This window comes from Arachis ipaensis, chromosome B3 (genome assembly GCF_059453495.1).
Source record: "Arachis ipaensis isolate K30076 ecotype BB chromosome B3, ASM5945349v1, whole genome shotgun sequence".
Taxonomy (NCBI): Eukaryota; Viridiplantae; Streptophyta; class Magnoliopsida; order Fabales; family Fabaceae; genus Arachis; species Arachis ipaensis.
The window spans coordinates 50473068-50496730 of NC_142438.1; the positions used below are offsets into that span (position 1 = coordinate 50473068).

Consider the following 23663-nt stretch of genomic DNA (forward strand, 5'->3'; position numbering starts at 1 on the left):
AGATGTCTAAAATATATTTTTTTAAAGATATTTTTTAACAATTAAAATTTAATACATGTTATTCTTGTAAGAATATTTTTGTCGCGTTATACGTCAGTTCCTTGATTGTTCGAGGGTGCTTGGCAACTCTGTCGGGCGCTGAACTATTCTCGTGAACTCGGACCCGAACGTAATACCTGTAAAAGGGACTTCGACGCTCAAGTCAGTGAATAATATCTCAATAAAAGCGAGTATACAATATCAATGATCGAGTTGTTTGTGCCCACTGCGTGTGGTGGCGTTCACCCTTGATTTATAGCTTTTTATGTTTAAATTATTCGTCAGTCCGTTGGTCATGGAAGACTAGGACCAAGATTTTGGAGAGGAGTGGGTTATGATAAGGAGTTTAATTTAATTTGAATTTCATTTTATCCTACTGAGGTATAACTCGTTCTTTCCGAGATATAAGGGATACGATACATAGCCCCCAAGCTTGACCAACCTAAATTTTAGTAAGTTGAGCTTTTACGTATAATTTATACCTCGGTTGATGATTGAATTTAGTAGCCCTCAAGCTCAACGGTGCGTTACTACGTTTCAAGCTTGGGTCTTTAATAGAGTAAATAAAATAAATTTTTAATAATGTTTTTACCTTGTGAAAACGTGCTACAATTAGTTTTTCGTTGTGTGACTGCATCTGGACAGTTTGTTGCCTTTGGGTATGTAAACAGTTAAACTTTGAATTACCCACTAAGTTAGTGGCTTATAATAATGTTTTATTGTTGTTTATCCCTTGAGAATTGATACAAAGCCCTCGTTTCATCTGCCTAAAAGTTGAATGCGACATGACTTTCAGAGGTTAGTCTTTTCTTCTTCTTGTACTTATCTATGTCCTGTTTGTCTTTTATAATGGTTAGGAAAAAGAAAATGAAAAAAGAGAGGAAAAAAGAAAGGCAGAAAATAGTTAAGGTAAAAAATGAAAATCCATATCATTGGGTATGTTGATGTTAAGATCCGTGCGCCATCATATTCTGACGCTGAATCATTTTGCGAGTTTGAGAGCTTGACGTTAATAAAAGAGGGTTCGGGTATTGGTGTTGAGTTCCTTCCTTGTACTAGCAAAGAGAGGGTTTGTGAAAGGAGAGGGGACTGGGAGTACTTTTACATGTATGCTTCCTATTTTACTGAACTGCACCTTATTTAAATCCAGAATGCACCAAAATTACTTAATGATAACACATAAATTAAATCCAGAATACACTGAAATTACTTAATGATGACGATACACAAAGGAACTCAATTCAAAACAAGCACAGACTAAAAGTGCACCTTATTTAAATATAGAATGCATCAAAATTACTTAATGATGATGACACACAAACAAACTCATTTCAAAACAAACACAGATTAAGTGCAACTTATTTAAATCTAGAATGTATCGAAATTACTTAATGATAACTCAACTTCTCCTCCTCCTCCTCCTCCTTCTTCTCCTTCATTATCATCATCATCATCTTCTTCTTCTTTTCATGTTCATCTTCTCCTTCTTGTTTTACCTTCTCAAAAGTCTTTATATTTTACTCTCTTAACAAAAATAAAAAAATAAACAAAGAAGAAGAAGAAGAAACACATAATGCTGTAAAATCAGTAGGAAGAGTCAGAACCTACATTCATTCAACTAAATAAGATTGCAATATAGTATAAAAATGTTCATTCAAGTCTAATATGAGAAGTAATGCTCCTAAAAAAAGAAATAAGAACAACAGAAAAAATACAACATTAAATAAGATATTTTTGTATTTTTGTAGCAAAATTTCGGTATCAAAACTAAAAAATTTATGTGTTATTTTTAAGAAATTTCAGTGTTATTGTTCTGATAAATTTTGTATAATTTAAAACTCTTTCTCTTCCTCCTCCTCATTTTCTACTGCTTCTTTCTTTCATCTTTTTTTTTCTTATTTTATTTTTTCATAATTCTTTTTGTTTCACCGTTTCAAAAAGAATAAAACAAAAAAAAAGAGAAGAAAAAATAAAAATAAATAAATAACTATAATATCACATGAGGAATAGGAGGAGGAGAAAAAAGAAAAATAAAATACTACAACAACAATACCAATAGAAGAAGGAGGAGAAAAGCACATGAAGAAACACGAAAAAGAATGAGAAGAACAGTGTGATTTTAGGCGCATGTTGTGTGAGTGAATTTTGTTAGATTTGGACCAACTTGGCTTGACTTGGTTGCCAAAAAGACTTAGATGTATAACAAGACTCTTTTTTAATTAATTTTAAAAAAAATCCAGCAAAATATTTTCTATTGAGCAAGAGACTCCAATTGAGAAATTGGAAAAAAATCCATACCCGCGGGTATCCGCAGAAATTACCACGACGGAGAAAAAAATGGAGACCTGCTAAGTCCTTATGGGAATGAGAATCCGTCCCCACGAATAAACAGAGACGAGAGAAGAAACTGAAGTACCCGCTAAATTTTCACTAGAGTGAAATTACTTAAATACCCTTTATATATAATTATACATGATGTAAGTATATGTTTTTTTTAGATTTATTTAGAAACAAATTAATGATGTTCATAATATCTAAATTTGTATCAACTAATTATTTAAATTTGTATCACTACAAGAAGAGAATACTATCACCGAATTATAATCGTCGACCAAAATTTGTTATGTTAAAAACTTTTTTATTTTATTTTATTTTAGTTTGTATGTTAAAGATTTAGTTGAATAATATTAAATTAAATTTAATAATGTTGAATATGTTTAAATTGGATTTGATTTGATATATTTTAACTGAATTGTATAAAATTTTATTATGATTATTTTTTTTTTATTTGTTAAAGTTTAATATATACAGATACCCATAAATATTTACTTTTGCCTGAAAAAAATAAATAAAAACCTATAATAAAAATGAGCAGAAATAAAAGGCAATTTTCTATTGGAGACCGAAAACGAAAGGAGTCCATGGATATCCGTTGTGATTCCTATTTAAAACAGTTAGATTGTTAAAAGAGGAAGGGGAGGTCCATTTAACCCACGTGTCATTGATTCATTGGAGCAGCTATGATTATAACTCAATGATAGTGATTTAGATTTGGAGAACACCTTGCCACCGAATAACACCAAATCCTGAACCTCTCAACTAATGGCCAAGAATCACGACAGATATTGGCATCATCACCAAATTTTCTTCACAAAAATAGCGGGTAATTTTCTCCCTCTTCCACAACATATTTGCATGGTGGAACAATATACAGAAAAAAGGGGGGTTAGTTGCTTCACAGCAAGTATATCCCAATTCAATAACTGAGCGCTGAGGCTACCAAAACATAAATAATTGGCATAATTTTCTTCTCAATTTCCATTATTTTTCATTCAACAAACCGTTGAATCACCAGTGAACAAAAAGAAAGAATGCCTCCCATGGCAACAATTCCAACACACAGACCTGAGTTGCATGCTTTGTTCTTCAATCGGTCCATTAGCTGTTTCAAATGCCCAAAAATTGTTGCCTCATGGTCCATGTAACTTTCAATTATTGTTTTTCTTTCGTCGTATATCTTCTTTTTTTCTTTTCGAACCATTTTATTTTGTTGGGTTTTTTATTTTGGGATATTGAACACGAATAGGGCACATACGAAATCTTCCCCGATGTTGGAAAACACTAATGATAATAAGACGACGACTAATTTGAAGAAGAAAGAAGAACTTTGTGTGCAGCATTTAAGGCCACCGACTCCAAAAACCGAAACTTTAGGGTCCAAGAATCTTTGGTTTGAACGGTTGCAGCCATCTGGTCAAGAAGTGGCTCAAGGAAATAGGTTTGAATTCGGGGAATTTGTTGCGCGTGAAGCTGTGCTTGATGAAGAATATTGGGTATGTCATTTATTGAATAGTGATTTTTTTTTTTTTAAGAAAGGAACATTGATTTCTATGTATTTATGTGTTTATTTTAAATTTTGTGGTAGACAGCGGCATGGCTGAGATCAGAATGTCAATGGGAGAATAGAATGTATGAAAGGTATGATACATATACATCAGAAATTTGGTTTTTGAGAATTCTATAATATAAACCATATTAAGATAGGTACGAGTAAACGTTGGCACCAATAAATTTTAAATCGGACACTTCGGTCTTTGTTAAGAATCATTTCTCGCTTTCAATCAAATTTTTAATATGTTTATTGGACGTATAAGCCCCTAACAAATTTTATTATAAGACAATTAAGTCTCAAAATGATGAAGGGACCAAAATGATTCTCGAGGACTTCTAGAGAATGAAAATTTATTCGGGAGCAAAGTGTTCAATCTGAAATTCTTTGAAAACCAATTTAGTTTATACTCAATAGGAATTGTTGGACATTGTTTTAACCACTAGTAGTTTTTTATGAGACATCTGAAGGGAACGGCCGAAGGGTGGTCCATTAAGTTTGCATTGATCCACAGTATATGAAAATCTGGGTGCCACCATGCCACTGATTCTCGTTGTGTTTTATCCAGATATATTGATAACTTCAAGAGGAAATTCGCTGAGCAGGTAGAGGTTCAGGATAATTATTACTTCGCGCAGTGTATATATTGTATGTCTTAAATGAAAATCTTGACAAGAATTCCTATTGCATAGGAATTTATTGCGTTAAGAAGGCGGTGCAAGGTTCTAAATGGGGAGACTTGCACATGCATTATCACGGTAAATCAATCTCATCTTAGATACTGATTTAGTTTACTTGAGATTTTCAGGTTCCTATATATGAGAAAGAAAACTTGTTAAGTTCCTCACAATTTGATGATAATTGATTATTTGGGGTCAAGCTTGTCAGGTAAGGAAGCAGCACAACAATTTAAAACATTCAGTATTAAAAAGTGTTGTGGGAACCCTTGATTTGAATATCCGCTATTTGCTGCAAGGCGAGACCATTCCCGGGGTATTACACTTCATTATTTTCTAATTTCTTATTGATGAATGCATCTCTTGTTCTGCTTAGCCTTGTGGTTGTGATGCTTTAGCTTTTCAATTGTTTCTTCAGGAACACGTAAAGGCTCCACTTTTTGTTAGAATCGACAGAACGGCACCTAGCAAATATGGCTACATTGCAAACTTATGTGTCACCAAACCAGCTAGACAACAGGGAATAGCGAGCAACATGTTATATTTTGCTATTGAAGCTGCAAAATATAATGGTAATATGAAACGTTAAAGTTAGAGTCGCTCTTACAATGTATGCCTGATACGTCACACATTTGACCACAAGTTTAACATAAATTCCTGTTTTTAACAGGGGTGACTCAAATATATGTTCATGTTGATAGAAATAATAGGCCTGCACAGATGTTGTACCAGAAGTTGGGCTTCCAGGTAAATACAATGATGCATACTAATTATATGAACAAAGTTTTATGAATTATTTTCCATTATTTTGAATTCTAGTTAAAAGTCAAAAATCGGTTATGATTTACCATGGTTGTGCAACTTATGATGATGGAAGTTCCATGTTCTATAAACCTATGAAGTGGCTTGTATTTTGATGTTATAAACATTAATTTTCAATTTACTAATTTTGATAAACTAACAATTATCAATAGACTGCAGGAGCATAACTTGAAATATTAAAATTATTCATATTATTTCTTGGGAATAAAGTTTCTTTGTTGAATTTTGAGGATTCATAGATGCATGGGTCTTGGGTATTTTCAAATGTTATTATACTAGTTGGAGTGTGTTGATTCCACACTAATAATAGTTTCGCCATTTTTTGTACTAGATTTTATTGCTTCTAACCTTGGTGTATTTCAGATGGTTGAGACGGCAAACACCAAATTGTCGCTAGAGGAAACATTCTTGCTATGTTTGCAGACTTAAATACAAAAGATTATTGGTTATACTTCAATTGGATGGTTCTGGAGCTGGTGCGAGTTTCAAATTTAATACGCTCCATGTTCCTGTAATTATTGGATGTAATATGTTTATGTTGTTCGCAACTCGCAAGTAATTAGCTCCCCTATTTAGTGCATCGCTCTTTTTATAGATGTAAGTATGTAACAGATTCTATTCTTCCCATAGTTAAATTTGATGAAAGAAACAACTCAGATCTATTAAGAATGAACAAACTGAATATGGATCCAATTTATGTCGCAATTATTGTATTTATTTTGGTGGGTATGATCCCATCCCCTCATTTTTTTGTATTTCCCTCTGTTAATGATATATATATAACATAAAACTTTACTATTTTAATTATTAAATTATATTATTATACACTAACAATGTTAAAGAGTTTTATAAATTGATTCAATCAGATTCATATATTTAGATGAATTTTTAAATAGTATCCCTAATTATTTTTATTGATGTGTTAATACACAATGTATAAAATGCTTACACTATCGGTATATGAAAAATAAATTTCTATATTAATACCTAAAATTAGATATATAAAAAAGGCCAATAACCTTAGTATTTATAAGGTTTAGACCTTAACATTTGACATTTGAGGTTTGAAATTTTCAATTGATTCATTTGCCAACACTTTGAAGTCTATCGTAGCACATTGCCATAACAGAATCAAGAATGTTGTCGATAGAAATTCCATTGTACTATACGTTAACATTAATTTAATTTAAAGCCTAGTGTTACTTTTATACTAATATCTAAATTCTTGCTTTTGTCATTTTGAATTGAATTTATTCTAAGGTGTTTTAATAACACATCTCTTGCTGCAGCAATGTCATGTCCACCATGGACAAGATATGTCTTTAGTTATGGCAGTGTTATAGGGTTGTGCTACTCTATTTTGGGGGGAAGGGGTTCAGAATGATTCTATTTTACAGGTCATTAGACACTCACATAGTAGGTGAACAAGTGCACATTTTTGCAAGATGTTTTTAGGTTAGACTGGAGCTGAAAAGTTGCACATTTATCAGAATTTGTAGGATGGGAATTGGATCTTGGTCAAATACTCCATGCATACCACCAATCGAGTAGGATCCTAAACCAAGCATCACACATCACATGTATTTCTCTAATAAATGGATAAGATTCCCTCTATTGAACAAAGTAAAAAAATAAAAAGGGACACGATTCCTTCTCATATCATTTGATCCTAAGAATAACAGGGAATATGGTACTCCCTTAGCAACCAAAATATGCATCTACAATAGCTCTTTGAAGGGAAACCCAACTTGAGTGTCAAAAGTGTTTCTGGGAAAGATATATAAAAAGTAAACAACAAATTTACACGATAATAAGCATACACCCTTTAGAATTTGTTGCATATTCATATTGGTCGAAATTTTTCACCTGGTCTCATTCTTACATCGAAATATATTTTACTTATGCCACTAACTACTACATAAGTTCATCTCTGGTACTAATCCTAATTTATACACCATCCATGGATACTGACGAATAATTCAAAGCACCCTGATAAGGATCAGGGACTTTGACATGACGCAACAAAGGAGAGTTCTGCAAACCAATTATCTCAAGCTGCATGTTTGAGTGGCCCTTCAGAAAAATATCTGTTACCTGCAGAAAAGACATAACATTAAAACCTTTTTCCAACGTCCCACTACTCCAATCAACATTCATTGCACCATATTTTTCGATGCCATAATAGTTCGACCATAGATACAGCGAGAAGTTTTAATAATTGATATATACCTGTGTGCATCCAAAAAGATTAAGTGATATCAGTGACGAGCAGCTATCTACTATTAAACCCAATGCATTGTCTGTCAAATTTCGGCACCAAGATAGATCTAGAGTACGCAAATTTTTTGCATGGCTTGCAAGTGATAGGGTTGTGTGGTAGCCAACCTGCATTAAATAGAACTTGGCCCTCAGAAAGTGAAACAATACAACTTATCAGGTGTGTAAAGAGTTCTTTTTTCTTTTTCTTTTTCCTTTTTTGAATATTAACTCAAATAGGAAGGATGTTTCGACACTTAATAAACCATACAGCAATTCCAGCTCCTCGCAAATGCTTAAATGTGCATATGGGGTGGGTTATATAGCATTTGCAGCCATATGGGGAGAGAAACAGGGAGACAAATAAACGAAGTACCTTCTTAACACTATTAAGTGACAGTTCTTGCAAGGACTCCCCACTTGTCTCCAAAAATGCAGCAATGGCTTCATCACTGCATTAGCAAAGGGGAACAAAAATTTAACAGTTAGTAGCAGACCCTACCAAGATAGATAATGAATTAGATAAAATTGATTATCTCAAATCCTGAGTACAAAGGACCATTTAGATCGAAGACTACAAGGGAATCAAACACTTTTGGATGCATAAAAAATGTATGAGTTCGAATTCGAAAAATCATATAGCAGTCTTGATAGTGCAAAAACCATTAGAAACTATTTTGAGTCGTCTGTTGCAAATAACAGACTGATCTAAGAAGCGTCCTAATAAAAATAAGCAAAGATATATGCTCTGTCTATAATAAAGAGAGATAGCAGGGAAAATAAGGACCTGAATGTATTACGGCAAAGCTTCAGTGTATGAAGTGCACGGCAATGATTACTTAGATAACCTATGGATAAATCTGTTAATGTCTCCAAGTGCATAATATCAAGCACGCATAATCCAGGACAATGTTCTGCAATTATTTTTATTGATGCATCTGTCACATTTCTGCACATCAAGAAATGTAAATCAACAAGTTTTGACGATAATAGAAAAATATGGAGTTTAAAATCAAGGGGAAATAAAAGTATCCAAATTCACAAGTAATAGTTAAGTCCATGTATGGTAAGCAGCCAACCAAAGTTTGAACCAACCACAATGACGGTTTCAAATAAAATTTTCGGTCATACACAGGAAAATACTTCCTGAATTTATGTCACATCTTAAGAGTTTCCAGACATGAAACAACCATAACTAACTCTGATAATACTTAGTAGTTAGTACTTACACACAATTTTGTAAAACGAGCTCTTTTAAGTTGTGACCCCGAGCAGTGATGTAATCCTTGACAAATTCATCACAAATAGTTTTAACACTGGCTACTGACAAAACTTCCAAATGTTCAAGTTCCAGAAGTGCTGGCAGAACCAGTGCAGCATCAATGCCATTGCATTCATCGAGATACAATTCCTTTAGAAGAGATCTTAATGATTCAGCCAAATGAAAAATGCCAGAAGATGTGAGAAGGGAGCACCGGCTGAGGTTGACTGATCTAAGTGCTGGAGCAGAAGAGACAAGTGCTCGCAACCCTAAATCTGAAAGACGACATGCACCCGTAATGGATAGGCTAGTTAATCTAGGCAAGTGCCCCCTTGATTGTGCCAAAGTAGCATATATTACATAATCTGCCAAACATCGCCCGCACTGGTCGAGTTGCAGCACCTATTCAAAATGTAAATAAAAATAACCAGAACTAAGGTAATCTATGATGTTAATAATAGAAGCAGACAAGAAGTTAATCAAATCTTCAACAAGACAATTGAAATTGAACAAGCCAAGAAAATAAACCTTTTAAAAAGAACGAAGATTCCCAGTTACACAATCAAAATATAGCAAAATATAGTACCATAAATACTGGCCAATAAGTCAAACATAAACTTAATAGAAAATCTAACACTAAACTATACTTGAGATGAATCACCGTTAACACATAAGTTCAAAACGAGCATATTACATAGAAGGACGTACCACCAAATTGGTAGTGTCGCACATTTGGAAACATTTAACAAAGTGCTCCTCCGACAGCCAAGAGCAATTCCTCAACCGAATCTCTGTGGGTGATCCACAAACAAGTAGTTCAAAAAAGTGATCGGTAATCCTCTCCGCGTCACACAACAATTGGCTAAGCCTGTGCCTCAGGGAATCAGGCACACTGTCAAGTGAAGCTATGTCATCAACATTCCGAGCAAGAATATCAAGGCAAAGCTCCTGCAATGAAGGAGCCAAGAACTTTCTACCGGTTAGCGCTTGATTCCTCTTAGGAACCCACTTAATAGACTCCACTAAGCTTCTTTCCGAAGGCCCACACCCTGTTTGAAAACTCTTCTTCTCCCTATCCCGTATGATCTTCATAGCCGTTGAGAAAGGACCTGGCCAATCCTCAATCTCATGCTCAACTTCAGGCTCAGGAACCGAATTGTCATTGGTGTTTTCTTCATCTTCAGCAGTGAAATGAGCAAATCGCGACGCGTTCTCCCTGGCTATGTCCCTAAACCGGTCCATCCTATTCGAGCCATGCTCTCTTTGATTACCATTGTTATTGTTGTTGTTGTTAGTGTCTCTTGATCGTTCTCGAGCTCTCATTTGGACAGGAACTGCATTACCCTCTTCTGAAGGGAGCTTGGCATCTGATCTATTCTCCAATGTAGTTTCATGAGCAACAGCATTGCGTGGTGGTTCGCCATTAGCAACAACCGCAGATTTCCCTTTCTCTTCCCTGCTGAGTCTCCTTCGTCCCACACTCATGCTTCCAACTTCCACCGTAACCGCATCTCTGCTGCTGCTACCGCCGCCCAGTTTCCTCTTCCCCCTATTACCAGAAACAACATTTTCCAAACCCTCATCAATATTCTGCTTCTCGATCTTCACCGCATCAACATAACTATTTGTGTCCTTCGTTTCACACTTTTGCTGCTCTTCTTCTTCTTCGCTTTTCTGTGATATGGTTTTCCTACCACGCTTGGCGCTACCACTTCCCGGATCGCCGTTACTGACAGCGTTATATTGGTTTGCTTCCATTCCTCTCATGAGAACCTTCTTTCCTGACCGTAAGTTCAGAAAACCCTTCCCACTCTCGTCCAACTTGACAGTTGCTGTTCCGGAAACAGCTGACCTACCCTTTCTTTTTCCCTTTCCACTGGCGGCGTTTCCGGTGGGACCAGAGTCGGTGTCATTGGAAACCCTAACGGCGGTTGCGGTTGAACCATCGTCAGCACCGAATTTGGGAGGATCGGAGTTTGGAATGGAAGCGAGGCGGAGACTGCGTCTACGAGGGGGAAACGAAGAGGGTTCGTTGGTTTGGGTGGGAGTGTGCGGATGCATAGAGTCGATGGTTTTTGAAGATTTTGGTGTGGTTTTGGTAGGTACCATTGTGTGAGTGAGAGTGAAGTGGAACAAGTGAAAAGAGGGGGAATGAAGAGAGAGAGAGAGATTTGGAGATCTAGAGAGAAAAATAAGTTTTTTTTTTTTTTTTGAAGGAGGAATCCAAGTGGTTGGTTTAGTTGGCAAAAGCAGGAACCTTGGTTTTAAGTGCAGACTGCAGAGTGTAGAGAGTGGAGAGTTGGGGGAGATAATTGAGAAGGGCGAGCGGCAGAGTGTCTTGCGTTAGGTTTTCTGGAAAGGAGGGAAGAGAAACTTCTCCTGTACACTTGATGTACCGGTCTATCTTTCCCGCCATATCGTTATTTTATTATTTTTATTTTCCTTTTTCGTTTTTATCGGAATTGAATTCATAGGTATCTCCATAATCAAAAGTCAACATCGAACCCTCATCAGTAAATTCAGTCAAATCACATGATCAACAGTAATTCAACTAGTAATTTATTAAATAAAATTATTATTTAATAAATTTTAATTATTAATTTTATTTAAAAATAATTACATTTTAATTATTACTGATAAATTATTGTATAATAACATATCAAATTTAATAAAATAAATATAAGAAAATTTAATCTAATTTTGAATTTAGGATATGTACAATATTTAGGAAAGTAAAATGGCCTCATAACATAAGAATTGCAATTTGTTTGGCCTAGTAGCCGGACTAGTACACGACTCTCATGTGTGTGAACTTTGAACCCTAATTGTGGCATTTACGAAATATTTTTCGTTTTAAATGAATTATAAAATGAATTATATTTTTCTTAATCATCTCTTAATTTTGTAGCTATTATCAGCACAATTTATATGTTTTATTTCAATTTTGCAACTATTGCTAGCAAAATTAAGGAAGAATATTTGATGACTTTGAAATTGATTAATGTTACATAAATACACTCTTGCATTGAAGAACAAGCACGTGAGAAATATTAAGTGAAAATGAGATTAAGGGCGTTTGGATAGGTTTATAAGTGATTTTTTTAATTTTTAATTTATAAAAATGTGTAGTATTAATGTTTGGTATAATTTTCAAAATAAAATTGTAACTTTCTAAAAAATTATTTTGGTGCTTAAGAAGAAGTTAAAAAAATGACTTCTCTCATAATAAAAGGCTTTTTATCATTTTTCTTTTAAAATAAGTACTTTTAGACTGTTTATTCAAACTGGACCTAAGTTTAATGTTGGTTCAATTTTGTCTTAATTTAACAACTTTAGACCAAGGCTTGTTAGAAGCTCCTATCTTATAGGGTAAAAACTAAATTTAGGACACTTACAATGCTTTACACATTATTTAGACGTAGGAAAAAAATGAAAAGAAAAAAAAAAAGTAGAATTATTTGTGTGTTGTTTTAATGAATAAAAAATTGATAAAAAGATAGAAAAAATATCTTTTTTATTTAAATAAAAATAAAAAAAATTATAATAATATAAAATTATATTAATATTTTTATTATAAAATAAAATATAAATATTTTTATTTATTTATATTTTATTACATTTTATAAATATTATAAAATATTATAATTTTATATATTTGATTTAAATTATTTATTTAATATATATAATATTTAAATATGAATTTCTATTATAATAATATATTAAAACTAAATTTATACTAATAATTGTTAATCATAATATAACTAAGGTAGTATCGGAAATATGTTGTGGAATAAATAAATAAGGAAGAGGTAACAAATATAAAATAAAAAGTATAATTATATAACTTTAATAGTAATTGATCCGACCGTTACAAATATCAAGTCATAACTCGGCATCACGACTCATAACTCGGCCAAATAAAGCGTAGTTCGGCGTTACGCGTTACAAACCGAGCTCAACGGCTTACGTACTAAAATCAAAATGTCTGAACAGACATCATCACCCATTAAGCCTCATTATTATTCTTCAAATCAAACGACGAAGCAGAAGCATAACCGACCTGTTTCACTCCACCTATAAAGGTATAACATCTTCTCCTTAAAGAGGCATTGAATTCTCAATACTAACTTAAGTTTCGAAGTGCCTTTGCAGGTACACTCCCCATTTGTTTCTTGCTCACACTCTGTGCAACTGGACATCCCCTCGGAGTGAAGCTCGGATTTTTCCAAGGCCCAAAAAATCGGCATCGAAGATAACAACTCAGCGTCGCCTCTCAAGAGCCGAGCTCCACCTTCAGGTATCCATACAAGAATAATTGGGGCCCACCGTGGGCCGAGAATATAATCCTTTCCATATATCATCGGCCTCGACGTTCTCGCTTGGAGTCATGGCTGAACAACTTCCACCTACACCATCTGAACTCCTTCAGATGGTGACCGAGTTACGGTAAGCCAACCAGTGCATGGTCGAAGAGAACCAACGAATGGCAAATCAAATTTCTAATTTGAATAACACCCGAATTGAAAATAAAAATGACCGGCAAGAACCGACAGAAGAAGCCGAGCATAATTCAGGGCCGACGCATGTCTTTGAAACTGCTCAGCACGAAGAAGAGCAACCCGAGCATAATGAGGAAGCTCGGCCAGACAATGAGGACGACAACCTAGAAAGCTCCCCTGGGCCGTTCACGGCCAAGGTGATGAATTTCGTGTTGCCCAGGAGGTTCACCCTGCCGACCACACTAACCCCTTATGATGAGCTAGGTGATCCGAAGAAATACATAAAAAATTTCACCTCCATAATGATAGTAAACGGTGCATCTGATAAAGTTTTATGTCGTTGTTTTCCATCTTACTTAGACGGTCCTACACTTGATTGGTTTTGTTCTTTGCTTGCAAGTTCTATTTTTTGCTTTCGAGACCTATCAAAGCCTTTTGAGGAGCACTTTGCTGGATCGGCCATCTACCTACACGACTCCGATTACCTGAACGCAATCAAGCAAGGTCAGCACGAAAGCCTTAGAGATTACATGACGCGCTTCACAAAGATAGCCATGAGTATACCCGATCTCCATCCCGAGGTGGAACTGCACGCAATAAAAAGCGAACTCCGACCGAGAAAATTTCAGGAGACCATTGTTGTAGCCAAACCTAAAACTATGACCGAGTTTTGTGAAAAGGCGAAAGGTCAGATTGACATCGAAGAACTCTGACAAGCTCGGAAAACAGAGAAGCCACAATACAGAGACGATGACAAAACAAAAGACAACAAGAAAAATTTCAAACCAACTCCGCGATACGACTCTTACATTCAGTTCAACACCAAGCACAACGACATCATCAAGGATATCCTAAATTCAAAATTGATCCCGCCGCTAAGAAAAGCCGGCAGCTACCCAGATTCAAAAGGCGCAGACAGATCAAAATACTGCTCTTTCCACCAAAAGCACGGACACACTACTGACGAGTGTGTCATCGCCAAAGACCTTCTAGAGCGACTAGCTCGGCAAGTTCACCTCAACAAGTACATCGGCGGCCACATACAACGACGAACACCCCCCTCTGGTGACCAAAGTTTGGCGACATAGCATGGCCGAGATAAAGATCGACCGAACACTAATCATCCAGACCAACCAAGACGTATTATTAACTGTATTTTCGGAGGTTTTGCAGGTGGATGAGCCACAAGATCAGCAAGAAAGTGATCTTACCGAGCTATGCTTTCCATAGAAGCCGATCAAACTCAACAACAGACACTTCCACACTTTCCTCAGATAACATTCCAAACAGCCGACCATAACACCAACGTAACAAATCTAGACGACCCGGTCGTGATTTCCCTACAGCTCGGAGATCTCCTAGTCAAAAAGTTTTTACTGGACCCTGGGAGTAGTGTCGATGTTCTTTTTTACTCCACATTCCAGAAGATGAAACTCAGCAGCAACATCCTTCAACCTTCCACCGGAGACCTAGTTGGTTTCTCAGGTGAGAGAGTCCCGGTTATGGGCTTTGTGTGGTTACAAACAACACTCGGTGAGTTTCCCTCGTCAAAAACATCAGATATTCAATACTTAGTTGATTATTTTAGTCCTTACAATTTGATACTTGGCCGACCTTTCTTAAATAGGTTCGGCACCATAGTCTCTACAATTCATCTCTGTGTTAAGTTTTCATTGCAGGATAACACAATTGCAACCATTCACAGTGATGGCCGAGAGGCCAGAGAATGCTACAACAACAGTTTTAAAAGACCTAACCAACACATACAGGCTTATGTCCACAACATCGGCAACCAAGACGACCTACCAGCCTTGGCCGACCTTGACCCTAGGGTCAAAACCCTCGAGCAACCAACCCCGACAGAGGACTTGTGACGATCGGATTTTTGCTAGTAAAGAATTTCACAAATATATTCTCGTTGCAAGTATAGTTTCTAAACTAACAAAGAATACTTTCGTACAAATACTTGTTTGTCACTTAAGCAAACCCAATAAAAATAAACCGAAGTATTTAAACCTAGGATCGTCTCTCAAGGAATTGCAAGGAGGTGTATTTATTATTGGTTATGGAAGGTTATCTTTTTGGGGTTTTTGAACAAGGAACAAGAAAAATAAAATTTGCAAGGATTAAACTAATAACTAATAAAGCTCTTGGAAAGGTATGAGAACTGGACGTCCTATCCTAGTTACCCTTATCAACTGTGATATCAATTGTTCATTGCTCCCACTTGGTCAACCTCTAACTATGAAGGTAACTCAAGTGAATGAATCAGTTTGATTCCTCAGGTCCTAGTCAATTCCTATGGAAAGACTAGAGTCAGTGGAATTCAAATCAACTAGGAAACATAACAATTATCAATCAACAAGGAGTTTGATAACTCAAGAGTCTCCAATTACTCAACCAAAGCCAAAAGGAGAGAAACCTAATTTAAATTGAAAGCATCAATAACATAAATTGAAGAAAGCAATCATAAATTTGAAATACCTCAAATTGCATTAAAATAGAAAATCAAATTAAATCATGAGAATTCATAAACCAAATAGCAACATAGAGTAAAAGTAGGAGAGAAACTAAATTAAAGGAACATTGAACCTGGAATTGAGAAGAAATAAACCTAAAACTAAAAGAAATCCTAAATCCTAAAACTTAGAGAGAAGAGAGAGCCTCTCTCTCTAGAAACTACATCTAAAACTTAAAAATATTGTGAATTGATGAATGAATGAATCCTCCAATGATTTCCCCATTCTGAAGTCTCTATTCTGTGTTCTCGGGCTTGGAATTGGGCCAATAAGGAGCCCAGAAAATGCCCCCAGCGCTTTCTGCAACTTTCTGCACGTGGCGCATGTCACGCGTATGCGTAGGTCACGCGTGCGCCTCATTTGGCAAAATTCCTTTTCACGCATACGCATCACTCACGCGTACGCATCGCTCATCTTCTGCGCTAGGCACGCGTGCGCGTCGTCCATGCGTGTGCGTCGCTGTCAGCTCTTTAAAACTTCATTTTTTCGTGTTCCTTCTACTTTTGCATGTTTTCTTTCCATCCTCTAAGTCATTCCTGCCCTATAAAGCTTGAAAGCACTCAACATACAGATCACGGCATCGAATGGTAATAAAGGATAATTAAAATCAGCAGTTTAAAGGCCTAGGAAACATGTTATCAACTATATCACAGAATTAGGAAGGAATTGTAAAACCATGCAAATTATATGAATAAGTGAGCAAAGAATTGATAAAAACCAATCAATTTAGCACAAGATAAACCATAAAATAGTGGTTTATCAATCTCCCCACACTTAAACATTAAGCTCGGAAGAGAAATCCTCATTCCAAGCATTTTTACAATAAAATGCCGACCTATTTGCTTGGACCCCAGCTGATATGCCAGGCATCGATCCATCCATCATATCCCACAAGCTGGCATTAGATCCAACTGTCCGACCTATAGCACAAAAAAAGAGAAACCTCGGCCATGACCGCAAACAAGCCTCCCTGGAAGAAACCAAAAAGCTCATCAACGCCGGCTTCATCCAAGAAATCAGATTCACAACATGGCTGGCGAATGTCGTCATGGTGAAAAAACATAACGGTAAATGGCGCATGTGTGTTGATTTTACCGATCTCAACAAAGCATGCCCAAAAGATTCCTATCCTTTGCCATATATTGATTGCTTAGTTGATAATGCCTCTGGTTATGAAAAATTTAGCTTTATGGATGCATATTCTGGCTATAACTAGATCCAAATGCATCCATCCGATCAAAATAAGACAGCCTTTATTACTAAACATGGAAACTATTGTTATAAAGTCATGCCATTTGGCCTTAAGAATGCAGGTGCAACATATCAACGCCTGATGGACAAAGTCTTCGCTAAGCAGATCGGCAGGAACATTGAGGTCTACGTTGACGATATGGTCGCTAAAACAAAGATCGGCAACAATCACCTTGATGACCTCACAGAAATCTTCAGTCAAATCAGAAAATACAACATGCGGTTAAATCCCGAAAAGTGCGCATTGGCATCCAGAGCGGCAAATTCCTCGGCTTCATGCTCACTAGCCGAGGTATTGAGCCGAATCCAGAAAAATGCCTAGCAGTTTTAGATATGTCAAGCCCACAAACTATCAAAGAAGTCCAGCGGTTGATAGGGAGACTTGCTTCACTTTCTAGATTCTTACCCTGCCTAGCTTCTAAGTCTTTATGTTTTTTCCAAACTTTAAAAAAGAAAAAGGTTTTCCAATAGACTGATGAATGTGAACAAGTATTCACAACCATCAAAGAAACTCTTTCAAAACCTCTAATTTTACAAACCCCCTACAAGGAGAACCGTTATTTTTATATTTATCTGTGACTAACTGGGCTACAAGCTCCGCTCTTATTGCAGAAAGACAAAAGCAGCAGTTTCTGATCTACTTTACAAGCAAAACGTTACAGAATGCCGAGCTTCGATATCCGAGCATTGAGAAGCTGGCCCTAGCTCTTGTCTTCTCAGCCAGAAGACTTCGGCCATACTTCCAGAGTCATGTAATCCATATTCGGACGGATCATCCTTTGCGACAAGTCCTTCAGAAACCAGAACTGGCCGGCCAACTAGTAAAATGGTCGGTCGAACTTTCCGATTTTGACATCAGATACCAAGGACAATCATCTATCAAATCTCAATTCTTGGCCGATTTCATTGCCGAATTCACAATACTGGACATCGCCGAATATTCACCAGAATGGTCTTTGTATGTCGACGGCTCCTCTAACCCACAAGGGTGTGGCGCCGGGATCATACTCGATGATGAAAATGGTAACGTCATTGAACATTCGCTTCACTTTTTCTTCAAGGCAAGCTACAACCAGAGTGAGTATGAAGCACTTATTACCGGCCTCAGACTCGCTTCCTATCTCAACATAGCCGAGCTTAAGGTCTACTATGATTCTCTGCTAATTGTTCAGCAGGTAAACGAGCTATACCAGGTAAAGGACCCTTTACTATCCAAATACCTAGCAATTGTTCAAACTTTACTTTCAAAATTTCATAAATGCCATATTGAACATATACCTCAGGAAAACAATAGCCGTGCTGATATACTCTCTAAACTCGCCAACACACAAATAAATAATTCCTCCCTTCACCGATCTACCTTAATTAAGCCTAGTATAGAATTAACAGATGTTTTAAGTGTAACACAGGAAGCAGATTGGAGAACTTCATACATAAACTATCTTCGGACAGGGATCTTGCCAGGCAACGTCGAAAACGTTCGACACTTTTGCCGACAAGCCTCCTTCTTTACAATTTATAACAATTGCCTATATAGACGAGGATTCTCTCGTCCTTTACTAAAGTGTCTTTGCAGAACAGAAGCCGAGCTTGCGCTTGCCGAGGCACATGAAGGAATATGTGGTACACACCTCGGAGCCCGAAACCTTTCTTCAAAGATCCTCAGAGCTGGATTATACTGGCCGACGCTACAACAAGATTGTAAAACAAAAGTCAACAGTTGTAATAACTACCACAAACACAGTCTGATCACACATCTCCCAGCCAAACACTTACACTGTTCCGATGTAAGCTGGCCGTTCAACCAATGGTGTATAGATATCTTTGTCCCTTTCCCGACAGCAGCAGGGCAGGTAAAATTCCTAGTTGTAGGAATTGATTATTTTTCAAAATGGATAGAGGCAAAGCCTCTAGCTAAGATTACATCACAACAAATGCTTTCTTTTGCATGGAAATATATTATTTGTCGATTCGGCATACTTCGGTACATTATCACAGATAATGGTCGCCAATTTACCGATCAGAAGTTCACATCCTTTTTGCAGGACTTGAAAATCAAATAACATTTCTCATCGGTAGAGCATCCACAAACAAACGGGTTAGCAGAGGCTAAAAATAAAGTAATACTACATGCTCTAAGAAAGAAACTGGATGATACAAAAGGCCTCTGGGCCGAGCTTATCCCAGAGATAATATGGGGATACAATACCACCATTCACTCAACCACAAAGGAAACACCATTGCGGCTAGTCTACGGTTCAGATGCAATGATACCCGTGGAGATCTCCCAATCCTCACTGCGCACTGAAATGGCCGACCATACTACAAAAGAAACAGCTCGGCAATTCGAACTCGACCTCCTAGAAGAAGTCATATCGTCCACAACGATCAAACAATTAGTTATGCAGCAGCACATAGCTCGAAGATATAACCAAAGACTTCACCCAAGGTCTTTTCAAGTAAACAACATTGTGCTCAGAAAAGCCGAACAAGCCAGAAGACCCTCATCCCATGGCAAACTAGCAGCTAACTGGGAAGGACCTTACCGAATCATAGAAGTCATCGGCAATGGAGCTTACCGATTACAAACCTTAGATGGTAAAGATCTGCCTAACACTTGGAATGTATCATCTTTAAAGTTATATTACAGTTAACAACCAGAGACAGGCGAGTACTCTTTTTCCTACTACCAAGATTTTTCCCACAATGGATTTTGCTTGGAAAGGTTTTAACGAGGCTAGCCTACCTGGGCCTTTGAAATCAAAGGTTTTCCAATAAATAAACTTCTTATTTCATCAAGTAAATATTCTTGCATTTCAAACTTTTCATTTATTTGTAACCTATTTATACCACCAATCTATACTCTGAATCTGACTATTCGGATACTATCAGTTAAAACAAAAAGCCGACCTTAATCCGACACCGATCTATACTCTAAAATCGACTATTCGGTAACTATCATTCAAACAAATATCCGATCTTCATCGAAAACCGATCATTCTGAATCTATCAGTCAAACAACTATCCGATCTTACTGCGAATCTGACTATTCGGAATTTATCAGTCAATCATATTTCCAATCAATACTCGGGAACTGACTATTCAAAATTTCTCAAAATTATAGCCGACCATCAAACCTAATCCAATTACACCAAACATTATCTATCAAATAAAATCTATATCTATTTCTATTTCGGTTACTCCACATCTCACTAAACCCGGCCTACTCGGCCTTTCCTTAACATTAACCAATCTCCATCAAAATAATAGCATTTCACCATTAAAACAAATTTACCTAACACCACGATATGTTTCACCCATAACAAACAATTTGGCTCCAAGCACAGTCATAAAACCAGATAATAACATTATATTATATAATAATCATAACATGCACAAACAGCATGTAATCAGAAGCATCACAAGTTGCTTTCCTCCAAAAACAGTAGCAAAATAAAAGCTCAACCCAAAAGCAAAATAGTTTACCAAAATAAATTATCCAAAAAATACAACAAACCAAAGACTAGTGAACATTTTCATCCCCCTCCTCTTCAGCACCATCATCCTCAATCATGGCCCCATCCCGAACAATCTTACCCGGATCCATCTGATCAAAATCCACATTTGGAGCTAAGAACCTGGCTTGAAGAAAAGCTCGCTCAAACCCGTCAATAAAAGAATCTGGGATCGCTGTCTCCTTACTCTTTTCTAGATTTTTTAACTCAGTAGTCAACTCCACCACCCGAGTACTCATACTCGACAGATCAGCCTCCTTCTTTTTAACATCCTCAACCTCTTTTGAATAATTTTCCTTGGTCAATTTTAGCTCCTTCTCAAACTCAGCTAATTTACTCTCCAGTTCTGTAACCCCTGCACTCTTCAAACTCAACTGTTCCTCAAATTTCACATCTGACTTCTGCTCGGCCGCTTGCCGATGTTTTTTCTCTTGGCTACGCCCCAAACTCGCAATCCAAAGTCCAATAACCTTCAACAAGAACAGAGCAACTAATCACACACATATCCAACCAAAAATTAGAAATAGTAAATAACATACACACCTGCATATACTGATCGATGGCAACATCACCAACCTCACTGGCCAAAGTCACATCCGCCGGCATTTGACACACCTCATCCGTGACAACTATATATGGAAAATCCTTCCTCCATAACAACGACCCGTCACTCTGCTTGGCCACGTCATGCAACTTCTTCTGATTCTCAAAAAACAACTTCAGCTCCTCCGCTGGAACCTCGTCCCGAACATCCTCGAACTCATCAGACAAATCCACCAAATCATGTTTCCTCTTCTTTAACACAACCTTTCTCCTCCTCGGCTTGGGCTGGTTAACCTCGCCAGCCCCAGCAGCCTTGTCAACTTAGACGATGAACCTTCTTTGTCCAAATTTTTTCTTTTTACTCTCGACCTCAAAGTTGCTGGATATTTCCCTCCTACAAACAAGCGAAAATAAACAGTTAGAACATATCTTGACCTTACTAATAAAAAAATATTCAAACCCTCACCTAAATACTCTATAACGGCTTCCCTATTATCCTCCCACTGAAGCAAGTCAAACACCGACATTAGCTCTTTCTGATCAACAGCCTCAATCAGGTATTCTATGATGCACTCATTCCTTGCATTTATAATCTCTGAGTCTAGAATACTCTGAGGCTCCGAACACCACCAAACCGGAAACGTCTCCCCAAAATGCTCGTCCATATAAAAAGGGAACTCTCCCTCAACATTCCTAACCTTTACATATATTTCCTTGAAATTTTTAAAAGAGAATTTGTACAGTTTGAAAATAGCAAATCGGGGAGAACTATTCAAGTTTACCCAACCCCCCTTCCAAACCCCTTTGGCCTGAAATAACGAAAGGAACAACTCCACCGTTGGTTTCTCTTCCAAAAACTCCATAAGCACCTCAAACGCACGAAGGAACCCCCACCCGTTGGGATGCAGTTGGGAAGGTGCGCAGTTCAACTGCTTCAACACCTGACACTCAAAATCACTAAAAGGCAGTTTCACCCTCAATTCCTCCAACACACTACTATACATATAAAGGAACTCAAATCCCTCCCCCCTATGAAACACCCTTTCACTAGAAGAACAAGGAAGTAGCTCCAAACAAACATCAGACCCAACCCTAACAATCTTTCTCGTATCTATTTCCTTCACCACACCCTCATCCAGGAACAACGATGGATACTTCCTCACATCCTCATTAACTCAATCATAAGACCAATCAATCTTCTCTTTCTTCTCTTTTTCAAACCCCGTTACCAGTTAACAGAAGAAGAAAGAAACAATACAGAATAACAAACACAGAAGAAGAGAAGTTAGAACGTACCTCGTTTGCTCATTTCTTCTCTAGCAATCTCAAAAATCAATTTTACACTCACTAGAAAATGAGACTCTTATCATTCCACTACAATTACCAAAAAATAACTACTGCCAGTTACATTCCACTATACCTACTACTAATCACATCAAACCCCCCTGGGAAGCATTGGAAATGACAAAACCACTTAAATGACATCATTACTTCTCTCTCTCCTCATTAAAAATTGTCACTTTTCACATTCTTTTATGTTTTCAAAATTTTAATTAAGCATCTTGAACTGGAGGCTCCAAGCCTAACCCATCGGCCAAAGTTATGCACCTAATCAATGGCCGACTTATGCTTCATTAAAAGCTCATCCTGCTTCATTAAAACACTTTTCCAAGCTAAGCTTGGGGGCTATGATCCGACCGTTACAAATATCAAGTCATAACTCGGCATCACGACTCATAACTCGGTCAAATAAAGCGTAGTTCGGCGTTACGCGTTACAAACCGAGCTCAACGGCTTACGTACTAGAATCAAAACGTCTGAACAGACATCATTACCCATTAAGCCTCATTATTATTCTTCAAATCAGACGACGAAACAGAAGCATAACCGACCTGTTTCACTCGACCTATAAAGGTATAATATCTTCTCCTTAAAGAGACATTGAATTCTTAATACTAACTTAAGCTTTGGAGTGCCTTTGTAGGTACACTCCCCCCTTGTTTCTTGCTCACGCTCTGTGCGACTGGACATCTCCTCAGAGTGAAGCTCGGATTTCCCCAAGGCCCAAAATATCGGCACTGAAGATAACAACTCGGCGTTGCCTCTCAGGAGCCGAGCTCCACCTTCAGGTATCCATACAAGAACAGTAATATTCACCACAATTATTATCACAATATAATTAATATATTTACTAATATTGTAGTAAAGAATATAAGAGAGAGAGAATAGTATAAGAGAGTGAAGAATATTTTATTACTATCAGTTGTGTGTATGTTACGTGAGGATTTGCCCTCTATTTATAGATACAAAAATTCAAACATTCAACCTTCATTAATTCTCAATTTGTATTGAGAAGTTAAGCTTTGAAAAGCTTAGCCGCCCACATTAATAG

The 23663-nt window shown here is 36.9% G+C and overlaps 4 protein-coding genes across 5 annotated transcripts; 3 read left to right on the forward strand and 1 right to left on the reverse strand.

Moving 5' to 3' along the window:
* Positions 1-3090: 3090 nt before the first annotated feature.
* On the forward strand, positions 3091-6093 carry LOC107630471 (GCN5-related N-acetyltransferase 6, chloroplastic). Of its 2 annotated transcripts, none has more exons than XM_016333610.3 (9): positions 3091-3520; positions 3626-3872; positions 3965-4017; positions 4497-4533; positions 4621-4686; positions 4817-4921; positions 5024-5177; positions 5276-5352; positions 5791-6093. In XM_016333610.3, the coding sequence occupies exons 1-9, from the start codon at positions 3411-3413 to the stop codon at positions 5854-5856; spliced, it is 915 nt and encodes a 304-aa protein (XP_016189096.1). In that variant the 5' UTR covers positions 3091-3410; the 3' UTR covers positions 5857-6093. The 2 variants fall into 2 exon arrangements, with proteins under 2 accessions (XP_016189096.1, XP_016189097.1); XM_016333611.3 differs by having other exon boundaries at positions 3105-3514.
* A 1130-nt stretch (positions 6094-7223) lies between these two features.
* On the reverse strand, positions 7224-11342 carry LOC107630470 (DNA repair protein RAD7). Its single transcript, XM_016333609.3, has 6 exons — positions 9653-11342; positions 8913-9346; positions 8471-8632; positions 8060-8135; positions 7657-7812; positions 7224-7521 (listed from the first exon to the last, which is right to left on the reverse strand). The coding sequence occupies exons 1-6, from the start codon at positions 11051-11053 to the stop codon at positions 7375-7377; spliced, it is 2376 nt and encodes a 791-aa protein (XP_016189095.1). The 5' UTR covers positions 11054-11342; the 3' UTR covers positions 7224-7374.
* Positions 11343-13427: 2085 nt separating this feature from the next.
* On the forward strand, positions 13428-14531 carry LOC148570599 (uncharacterized). The gene is made up of 2 exons (XM_088507096.1): positions 13428-14130; positions 14173-14531. Exons 1-2 carry the CDS (start codon positions 13428-13430, stop codon positions 14529-14531), a joined length of 1062 nt encoding a protein of 353 aa, XP_088363222.1.
* A 2719-nt stretch (positions 14532-17250) lies between these two features.
* Positions 17251-19867, forward strand: LOC148570600 (uncharacterized). Its single transcript, XM_088507097.1, has 4 exons — positions 17251-17505; positions 17876-18406; positions 18497-18836; positions 19293-19867. Exons 1-4 carry the CDS (start codon positions 17251-17253, stop codon positions 19865-19867), a joined length of 1701 nt encoding a protein of 566 aa, XP_088363223.1.
* Positions 19868-23663: the final 3796 nt, after the last annotated feature.

Coding starts and splice junctions, on each gene's coding strand:
- LOC107630471 (XM_016333610.3), top strand. CDS start 3,411: ATGCCTCCCATGGCAACAATTCCAACACACAGACCTGAGTTGCATGCT. Junction 4,922..5,023: donor AAGGCGAGACCATTCCCGGG/GTATTACACTTC, acceptor TTGTTTCTTCAG/GAACACGTAAAGGCTCCACT. Junction 5,178..5,275: donor TGAAGCTGCAAAATATAATG/GTAATATGAAAC, acceptor TGTTTTTAACAG/GGGTGACTCAAATATATGTT.
- LOC107630470 (XM_016333609.3), bottom strand. CDS start 11,053: ATGGTACCTACCAAAACCACACCAAAATCTTCAAAAACCATCGACTCT. Junction 8,633..8,912: donor CTCGTTTTACAAAATTGTGT/GTAAGTACTAAC, acceptor CTTGATGTGCAG/AAATGTGACAGATGCATCAA. Junction 7,522..7,656: donor ATCTTTTTGGATGCACACAG/GTATATATCAAT, acceptor TCTTTTCTGCAG/GTAACAGATATTTTTCTGAA.
- LOC148570599 (XM_088507096.1), top strand. CDS start 13,428: ATGGCAAATCAAATTTCTAATTTGAATAACACCCGAATTGAAAATAAA. Junction 14,131..14,172: donor GTTTTGTGAAAAGGCGAAAG/GTCAGATTGACA, acceptor CTCGGAAAACAG/AGAAGCCACAATACAGAGAC.
- LOC148570600 (XM_088507097.1), top strand. CDS start 17,251: ATGCCATTTGGCCTTAAGAATGCAGGTGCAACATATCAACGCCTGATG. Junction 17,506..17,875: donor CTTCATGCTCACTAGCCGAG/GTATTGAGCCGA, acceptor AAAACGTTACAG/AATGCCGAGCTTCGATATCC. Junction 18,837..19,292: donor GGCACATGAAGGAATATGTG/GTACACACCTCG, acceptor TCTCATCGGTAG/AGCATCCACAAACAAACGGG.